Genomic DNA, 9,631 nt, shown 5'->3' on the forward strand with positions numbered 1-9,631 from the left:
CCTTTAGGCTGCACGTTTACAGAAACGTTACTTCTCTGGGTCTGCTCCCAGTCTCCCTGGCCCTGTGAAGGCTGCCTTCTGGAAGGAATGCTTTTTGCACTGCTTTTGCCTTTTCCAGTCTGAAGTTTTGTTCGTCTGGCCTCAGCCTAAATCACATGTAGCAAAACGACGATCCAGTCGCCAGTTTGGGTAAGAGGGAAAAGAAGGAACAGAAAACAGCCCACGTAAACAAGAAAGAAGTCACCGAAGGCCCTCGCTGCAGCAAACCTCAAATGAGCTCCCTGCAGGGCGCCCACGAAATCCCCACTGTAATTGACTGTTTTCCTTGAGGTTTTCTGACCATGTGCTTTTTGCCATGTTGCTATGACTTTGATACAAGAAGATGCTCACATCCCGACTTTTCCAGACGTTTAACTCTCTGGCCAGTATCAAGGGAGAGAAAGCAGTTCCTCGTGTCTCAGTGATTGTAACTTGCCCCCAACTTCCAGCGACCTGCCACAGGCTCCTTCTTACTTTATAGACATCTGGGAATTCCATACATGCCTCCAACTGCAATTACACACCTTCTTCAAAGGACGCATGCTTTGATTGCTAAGAACATTAAGTGGGGTTGCGTCTTGGGCCTTGAAACAAAAGAGAGTAAAAACGCACACACACGGTACCCGGTTTACTAGGTCTGTCTTTTGCTGCCCACTAAACACAGAAAATTAATCCTTCTGCTTGTATTTTCGATGTTCAGTTTCCAAAGATGAGTCTGAGAAATAGTGCAGTTGTCGCTGTTAAGAGTAAGAAAGAAGCCAACTTCTTCCATTGTGAGGGAACGCTTTCCTTCCACTTTCACTGGGACTGGGGGTGGGGCACTTATGACACATTAGCAGAAATTTCTGGAAAAGTGGCCCCTGGGGATTCCCTTCCCGACCCCCAGTTTGCCACTAATGCGGGCCTGTCTTTGGAAATTTGAGGTTGGGCCTTTGCCTGTGTCTATAGCTGCTTTGCGGTGCTACCGCTGACACTTGGCGCAGCGGCCCCCTAGCAGCGGCCAGAGGCCCAACGCAGTGGGTCTGTGCCATCCAGAGAGCAGGGACATTGACACTCTCTCCACAGAACGGTACGGACTGCCACCCACGCAGGGGAAGCCTCGGTCGGTGCCCCTCTGGTGCACCCTACGCAGGTGAGACCCTCGTTCCCTACGGAGTTCTGTTTGGGTTTCCGTGGCGTTTGTCTCCCCCCCCCCCCCGCAGGTTTGTTTGTTTTTCTTCAAATTACAGATGCAGGGAAAACCGCCTGACATCATGAGAGCGGGACAAATGCTCACTTTGAAGGATTCCTGGGCAGGACTTCAAGTGAAATCATATGCCTGAGAAGAACTTGATACTGGTCTAGAGAAAATAACTAGTTCTGACTTTGCCAAACCGTGGAATGTGCAAAACGCTCTACTTTTTTGTGAGGGGCCAAGTGTCCCTTTTAAAAGGCTCCCTTATGAGTATGAGCCCAAAGACCCCAGGGGCAGGAAGCGTGTGCCAATCTTGACTGTGGGAAGAAAGGACACAGGTTCTGTGAGTTTCTATTTGAGGTTATGTTATTAATGAGTTGTACTTTGGATCTGCAACTGTGCCCTGTATTATCTGTGCATTGCTTAACTTGTACATATATGCACGGAACCCAGAAACGTGTGCATGAATACACTTAACTGTTATTATTGAAGGCTTAGCAATTTGAGGAAGTTAAACACAAGATAAAAACAACTATCTTCATGGTAAAAACAAATTCAGTTCCTCAGATGGAAGAGCATTTAATACAGTTCTTCCTCCTAGCCATAGCATTGTGGTTGGGGGAACAAAGACAGGAGTCCAGAAATATTACATGATAAGATTTAGCGTCTCCACGATAAACCACGAAACGGGTAATCTATCCAACATGTACTTTAAACAAAGGTAACTAAAATAAAACACTGGAATAAAATAAGAATAACGGGGGGCGGTGAACAAGCAGGTCATTTTTATAATGAAGAATGCAGCATTTTATGTTGCAGTGGTGGAGGTGAGATTGCAGACACAACCTTGCAAGCTGGAGATTACATTCTAGACAACAATCTCTACCACAAAGTCGCCTCACTTAAATAAAACTACTTATGAGCTTTCCAAAAACGTTTGTCTACCTCACAAAAATCCAGGAGAAAATATTATCTTCATTTTTCTATTACTGTCAATATGACGACTGCCTTTCCCCAGTTTTTCCTCTTATGAAATAAAAAATAGAAATAAAGAAGGAAAAGTAAACCAACTCTTGTCTGAAGCATCAGCTTATACACCCGGAGTTAGGGTAGCATTTACCTTCTCAGTCATCAGGGGACGTCCACCCTGCTGTACCTGAAGACATCTGAAAGAAGAGTCAGACCAGGCTAGTGAACACGGAAGCTCCTTCCAGAGCATCTGGAAAATGGACATGCTGGGGTGATTTGCCATCTTGGTCTTCTCTCTGGTCCTTTTAGGACACTGTCTTTACAAGTCTGCCTTACAGGACACAACCCACAAATACCCCACAGAATCACCTTGTCTGTTCACTGTAAGGTAACGGGTAACCAAAAATTTTAAAACAGAATAGAAATAAGAACCAGTAACTCCCCATGCGTGACTCGATGCTGCGGGCTCCTTATTATAAAAATATTTTAAAATATTCACGATAGTTAATGCATGAGGCTGTCCTATCAGCATCTGGCACTGCTGAGTGAGAGGGAAAGAAAAACCTGGGGGCAACAAGACAACCTCGACCTCAGTTAAGGAAATGCAGCCTGTTTGGTGAGTTATTGTGTGAACTAGGCACCAGAAACATTTCCAACTCAAAAACGCCTCTATTTGCCCATGACTTGCTGAGCTTATGAAAACTGAAAAACTAAACTTTTAAAAAATCACTACTTTAGTCATTTAAAAAAAAAAACTATGTTTTTGTCCCAGAAATATCCTGAAATAAAAGTCCATCTCCATCCGTCATTTCACAGAGCTTCAGGTGTGTGTGTGCATGCGTGTGCGTGTGTGCATACGTGTGTGTGTGTGCGCGTGTGTGTGCACACGAGTGTACACGGTACTGACTGAAGACTGAAGAGCTGTAGCATTTAACAATTGTAATTGTTCCAGCAGTTGCTAAGGACACCTAAAATCAAGATATTTATTTTTACTCCACAGATGTATAATCTTTAAGTATATATCAGGTGCCTGTTTCCCAGGGGGGTAACATTAATAAAGGAACCCCTTTTCCTTTTTAATCAACATGGCACTGGGTATCATTCATTCCCTCAAGAGGTGAATAAATCACACATTTGAAACATAATATACGTAGTTTTCATTAACACAGTGGCCTTTCTCCGAAATAAGCCTTTTTAAAGGAAGGGCGAAAATACATAGTAACAAGGAAATAATACTGTTTTCACATGGCTTACTAGAATGCTTTAGTCCAGACTGTAAGCAAGAGGTACTTGGTAGCAAATCTCTTCAATTCAGCCTAAGAAATCGGGAGGCAATGAGCCCCGCTGAACCAAGCTGTAATAATAAGAGAGCTGTCCTTTAAATAGCGTGGCTGTCTCTGTCAGTAGCAGGTTTATTTGAGGTTTTCACGACTTTGTTTATATTAGCGCCCCACTCCCTCCTGGACATCCCTAGAGTTAAACAAACAAGTATTTACCACCAACTTCATTCTGAGTTTTAAAAATATAGACCAAACTTTAAAATTCTTAAAATTTTTCAATCATATTTATTTATTGCAGAAAAATAATATACAAAAGATATTTACAAAACAGTCATAAAAATATGAATGCATTTAGACACCGGATCTATTTGCATTTTACCATGGGTCATCAATAAATAAATAGAATGTTGTGTTTCTTATGTTTTCCTTTTCCCTCAGAGGAAGTAATTTTTTTTTTATGGAATTCACTGACTATGGTTTTGTAGGCCAGTTTGATCCCAGCGTTTTTATTTCTAAACGTCTTGTTAAAATTCCTCTGATTGTTACCATTTTAAAATGGAGAAAGTCCACAGTGATACCTTTGCTCTCAGTGGCTGAATAGTACGACCTCTTGAGAATGCATGCATAAAAAAAATTAAAACATTCTTCGTCAAAAGGTGGGGTGGGGAGACACAAATAACGGTTCAGACTTCTATCAGAACGCGGAGGTGTGAGGGTGGTGCCGCTGCCTCTCTGGGAATCTCAGTCCACCGGGCCTGTCTGGCTTTCTCTTTTAAAAGTGTGCCCCACGCCCTGATTCTTTTGAATTTGGGTTCTGCTCTTCTAAGTTTCCAAGAAAATCTTTGTCATATAGATTTATTTTTAGTTATCCAGCTCCAGAGTTCTCTAGACTGTCCATTTTCTCCTTCTCTGGAAACAATGACATCTGCAAAAACCCAGAAGGGGAAAGTTGGTTATTGTGGATGTCTCTGCGACTGTTTTCTAAGACCGCTAAGCTTGGTTATCACTACCAGCGAGAATTTTCGCTGAACAACCTGGAAGGATTTCAGCCCAAGGGCAAGAGGAAGTGGGTGGGCGGAAAGGAGGGGGTGGAATTTGGAAACATTTGTTTTAAGAAGAAGGGAATTCTGAAGACGAAAGAAAGGGGGGAGGGCTAGATCTGGGCACAAGGCCCTTATTCTTGACTTTCTCAAGTCTCTGTCACGCACACTCCCGCACACGCTCACCTCTCTCAAGGGTACACTCTGTCTCCCCGACCCGGACCTGTTTCCCCAGTGGGGACTGAACTACCTGCCGGAGACACGGGCTGGGGGATGGGGTGGCGGTGCCTGGCTAGGTAGAGGGCAGTGAGGAAAGTAGGGTCACCCAGAGCGGCGAGGTGGCCAGGGAGCCCAGGCCTGGCCCGAGCGACCCGGGAGTGGGTCCTTACCTAGGTCTCCGGCCTGCCGAGGGGGTGGGGAGCTCCGCCTGCTAGTGGGACGCAGACATGGACCAGGCCCCCTCCATCCTCCAGACCGAGAATGCGTAGCTGAGCCGCTCGTGGGCCACATAGCTGCAGCTTGCCATCTTGGAGTCCAGCTCGTCGCTCTGCAGGACCTGGTACAGGAAGTCGATGTACCTGGCCGCCAGTTTGAGGGTCTGAATCTTGCTCAGCTTGTCCGAGGGCAGCGTGGGGATGATCTTGCGCAGCGCGGCGAACGCCTCGTTCAGCGACTGCGTGCGCTGGCGCTCCCGCACGTTGGCCATGACCCGCTGTGTCTGCAGCTCCTCGTACGACTGCGGGCTCCCGCCTCCGCTGCTGCTGCCGCCTCCGCCGCCGCCCGCGCTGCCGCCGCCGCCGCCGCCACCGCCCGCAGACTTCTTGCCGCGCTTGCCCTGGGCCGGGCTGCCCGGCTCGTCGCCACCTCCGACGCCCCCGCCCGTGGCCCCGCCGGGCCCTGCGCTGCCGCCCGCGCTGCGCCGGCTGCTGCGCCGCTTGCGAGCCCCGCGCTTGCCGCTCGCCGGCTGCTGCCGGTCCGGCTCCTCCTCGCTGTTGCTCAGGCTGTCGTCGGCCGGCGAGACTGGCGAGCTGGACACGTCCTGCATCATCTCGCGGGCGGCGACGTGCGGCCTCGCGGAGCCGGGAAAGGGGGAGGGGGGGAAGAGCAGAGGAGCGGGGCGCCTTAGCCCGCCAGCTTCCCCGCGCTCGGCGCCGGCCCGGGCGGTGCGGCCCGAAGGACGCAGGGAGGAGGGATGGGGGGGAAACCTCCGCGGGGAGGGCGCTGGAGGCGGGGAGGGAGGCGGGCGGGGGAGGGGACGGTGTGGAGGGCCCCGAGGTCCAAAAAGAAGGCGCCCGACGGCCGCACGCGCGCCCTGCTCGCCCTGGCGCAGCCCGTGCCGGTGCTGGCGAGCCCGCGAGGTGTCTGGGAGTCGGGCGCGGGCTGTGGGCTTGGCGGCTCTTATACCTCCGTGCGGGCGGAAAGTTTGGGGGGCAGCGGTGTCATTGGCCTGACGTGGGGAGGAGGGACTTTTCCAAGTTTTATAGAAAAGTTTCCGCTTTCCAGCCCCCCTCCCCCGGCCCGGCCCCCCTTCCTCGGGGTCTAACAATTCGTCCTCCGAACCATTCAAAACCGACCTGGTCCGGGCGGCCAGCCTCTGCGCCCGCCTCCCTACTCACCCCCCCCCCACCCCGCAAGCTCTCCCCCTCCACTGTGAGGCGGCCGCGGGGCGATTTCCTTCCGCGCCCGATCGCGTGCCCAGCGCCCCCCGCACCCGAGCGCAGCATGGCCAGCAGGCAGAGGGGCCTGTTTTGGCTGCTGTCCCCCCCCCCTCCATGGGGGGGAGTGGCTGTGACAGCGGCGAGCGACTTCGACGCACTGGGTGAAATCTCATCCCTCCCGGGATCCTTCAGAGTCTTCGGGGCCGCCCGGTTGGGGATGGCTGGGGCCCAAGTTGAGTGGCAAGAAAAGTGTCCATCTCCGAGCCCATCCAATAGTCAGGTAGAGGAAACCCCTAGTCCCCGGGGATCCATGGCTGCTGCCAGGCCCTGAAGTCCCAGGGCAGTTCTGAAGACGTGGCCACACCTCGGGGACTGTGGATCTGTGCCCCGGCCTGACGGCTCACCCCTCCCGGAGAAACAGCTGGGCTCTCCTTTCCTGTTAAGGCGACCCAATCTAAAGTTTCCCTGCTCTCCAGAGACTGAGCCTCCGAAGGTGCTGGAAGGCGGCTGAAGTTCCTTCTTCTACAGAGACAAGCATCCTCCTTAGGAAGGGAAGAAAAGCAAGGGAGGGTAGAGCAGCCTTCCTGTTGGCCCCAAGGCCCCACGCTGGAGCTCAAGCTGTGACCATTTCATCGCCGCCTCTGCCGCCGTTACTCCCAAATCAGACCCTGAGTAGTAATGTTGGGTAGTCAGTGTATAAAATTGTAAGGTGTGTGTGTGTGTGTGTGTGTGTGTGCGTGTGTGTGACATCATTTACAGGGCCGCCTGGTCCGAGTGCCGCATGCATCCCAGGTCATCTTCCTAGCAGGTCCCGTAAGTAGTTATGCCTCAGATGCATTCTCATCCTTCAGCCATGTTTGGCGATGCAAGCATTTCCACCTAACACCGTAAAAAACCAAGAGCTCCAAAGAGGATTCTGGCAAACTGGAAGCTGGGAGGTTGATGAGCAAGAAGGGGAGCGGCTATAGGAGAGAAGCCTGCAGAACTTTTTTTTTTTTTTAAAGGATGAGGGGTTAGGGGTCGGTTAACGATGATCTCTTACTACTCAAAAACGGCAATTCTGGGTCCTAAAGCAGTAAGTAGCCAGAGTTCAGGGGCAGAGTTTACAGACCAGAGAACAGCGCCTCGAGCTTCTGCACCACTCATTGGCTGAGGTCCTGGCCCAGGATCCCCGGGTCAATCCCCTGGGGAAATGCTAGCTCAGCAAGTGCCCCTTTCTGGATTGGACTAAAGGTCGCGGCCACCGACTTCCTGAGAAGCTGGAGGCCGGAGCCCCTGCCACGCAGGGCAGGCCACGTGGCTGCCTCCTGCTGAAGCGCTCAGCTGGGTCGCGGAAACGCTGGGGTGTGGAATGCCTGGGTCTGGTCCTAGGGCTCAGTCTTTGTGGGGAGAGCTACCTCTTTCAGAGAACAGTAAACCCGACTGTGCTTTCACCAGAGTAGAGACTTCCTGGAGTTGCCCTGCACAGCTTTTACCGACGTCCAGAGACAATGACCACAGCGTGCCAACTGGACTGCCCCACCCGCCCGCTTCTGCCATATTTTAAGATGACAGCCTGGCTAAAAACCAGATTCTACTTGACCTCCAATTAATTTTAATAGCTCGTAGCCAATTCTTCTCAAAATAAAGCCACTCCTGCACCCTCGTATTTGCATCTTTCACCGACGAGAATATCTCTCGGAAACAAAGCATGGCAGAAAGTCTGCCTCTGCTTTACGAAGCACTCTGCTTTGTAAATATGAATTGCAGAGTGTCCCACAATTATCTTTTAGAAGGTCGCTGCGGAACTCTAGAGAATTTTCCATTTTTCAGCTATCTCAATTTTCGCTTTACTAATGTCAATCTCATTTTTTCCCCTTTAGTTGAGCATTAAAAATAACACAAAGAGAACAAATGATAGGAACATTTCTTCCTTTGGGGACACGGTCAAGGAAGATGGGGGGGCGAAATGGGGGAGGTGTACTTCAGAGAGGGGCACTATTGAGAGAGGGCAAGGGTTGAACCAAGTGAGGAAAAACAGTTCACCTTCCCGCTTAGCCCAGGTCATTAGCAAGTGCGTGTTTCTCAAGGCTTCTAGTCAGCAAGCCAGCCCTGGTATTCCTCTGTGTTCCCCGTCCCCCCGCCCCCCCCCCCCACACACACACCGGGTTCAGGCTAAGCTTTTGAAGTCACCTAGCTTAGAAGAGCGTTGGAAATGAACGACCTAAACAGAGCCATCTCAGTCCTATGGTCTTTTGAACAGGGTCACCAGGAATCACTTTGGTTCTGAATAGAAATTCCTTTTGAACTCATTCTGAGGTGTGGAGGATGGAAGTACTTGTTAAGTGGGGCTGGGATTTATATTTTGAGCAAAAGGTGGGGCCTTTCAAGGTAAACCAATGCAGCAATAGCTAGGACTTGGTGACCAGTCCACCGTGGGTGATGGGCTGAGGTAGGCTGCCTTGTTCGCTAGGTCCAGCTCCTTGTCAGGGCTTACTTAATGACCTTCTCACCTGTCTTTGCTGGGTACAGCTGAGTCCTTCTCTATTTGCCTGCAAGTCTGATACAATTCTGGATATCTCCTGGATACGAGAGTGATTGTGATTTGCACAGTGTTTCAAATTAACATCAGAGAGTTAGTTCCCTTTATTTCCAATCCCCGAATCTGGTCTTTTAAGTGAAACTTAATTTTACATCTTCCCCTTTAAGGCTTCTGCCAAAGTGATGTCAGCTGCTGACCGGGGAATGATGGGTTAATTAGGATCTAATTCACTTTGTCTACTTCAGAAACAGGAAAGATTTCCCCCCCCAAAAAAATACAAAACAGTTCACTGAAAACAACAAATGCCTTTTGCACTTGGAGAATTCACAAGGAGCTTTGCTCTCAGGCTGCAAACTTGGCATGTTTGCAATTCTTCCTGAGCAGTGCTTAGAAAAAGAAAAAAAATGAGAAAAAGACAGAAATCACATGCTGGGCACACACAACATCTCTGTAATTATACTTCCATTGTACACTGACATTTTCTTAGCAGTCAGTTACAAATACTCTGGGGTAAGGAAAAGAAACACTGTAAAATTGTTAGCAAGCTGGTAGACCTTAGAGCTGGGTTTATACAAAAGCTGTATACTCCACGGTGACTCTCCAGGGTCTCTCCTCAGTCTGCAGATGACAAGTCACTGTGTCTTTGAATCCCTCAGGTGAAGCACAGGGACCCACCTGCAGAAGGGGGCACATACTGAAAAACTACAGTTGAATGCATCTTAGATTTCATGTAATTTTGGACATTCTGCAGGAATTTCCCAGTTTGATATTTCAGAGAGAGAATTCCATTGCAGTGTAATATAAAGTCTGCATCAGCACCAGTGACTTCCATCACTCCTGCCTTGCAGACAGCTTTGGGGATGTTTGAGCATCTTCGCCCCACTGGTGATATTCTAACTCAGGACTCACTGATCCTACTTTCAACTTTCTGAATTTCTTTAATAATATGA

General features: G+C 49.8%; 1 protein-coding gene across 1 annotated transcript; it reads right to left on the reverse strand.

Annotated features, from left to right (window-relative positions):
- Window positions 1–3,727: 3,727 nt before the first annotated feature.
- Window positions 3,728–5,662, reverse strand: Twist1 (twist family bHLH transcription factor 1). Its single transcript, XM_057782918.1, has 2 exons — window positions 4,892–5,662; window positions 3,728–4,387 (listed from the first exon to the last, which is right to left on the reverse strand). Exon 1 carries the CDS (start codon window positions 5,548–5,550, stop codon window positions 4,933–4,935), a length of 618 nt encoding a protein of 205 aa, XP_057638901.1. The 5' UTR covers window positions 5,551–5,662; the 3' UTR covers window positions 3,728–4,387; window positions 4,892–4,932.
- Between the last annotated feature and the right edge of the window lie 3,969 nt (window positions 5,663–9,631).

Source organism: Chionomys nivalis, chromosome 10, assembly GCF_950005125.1.
Source record: "Chionomys nivalis chromosome 10, mChiNiv1.1, whole genome shotgun sequence".
NCBI classification, from domain to species: Eukaryota; Metazoa; Chordata; class Mammalia; order Rodentia; family Cricetidae; genus Chionomys; species Chionomys nivalis.

Excerpts from the sequence above, each read along its gene's own strand:
- Twist1 (XM_057782918.1), bottom strand. The coding sequence starts at position 5,550 with ATGATGCAGGACGTGTCCAGCTCGCCAGTCTCGCCGGCCGACGACAGC.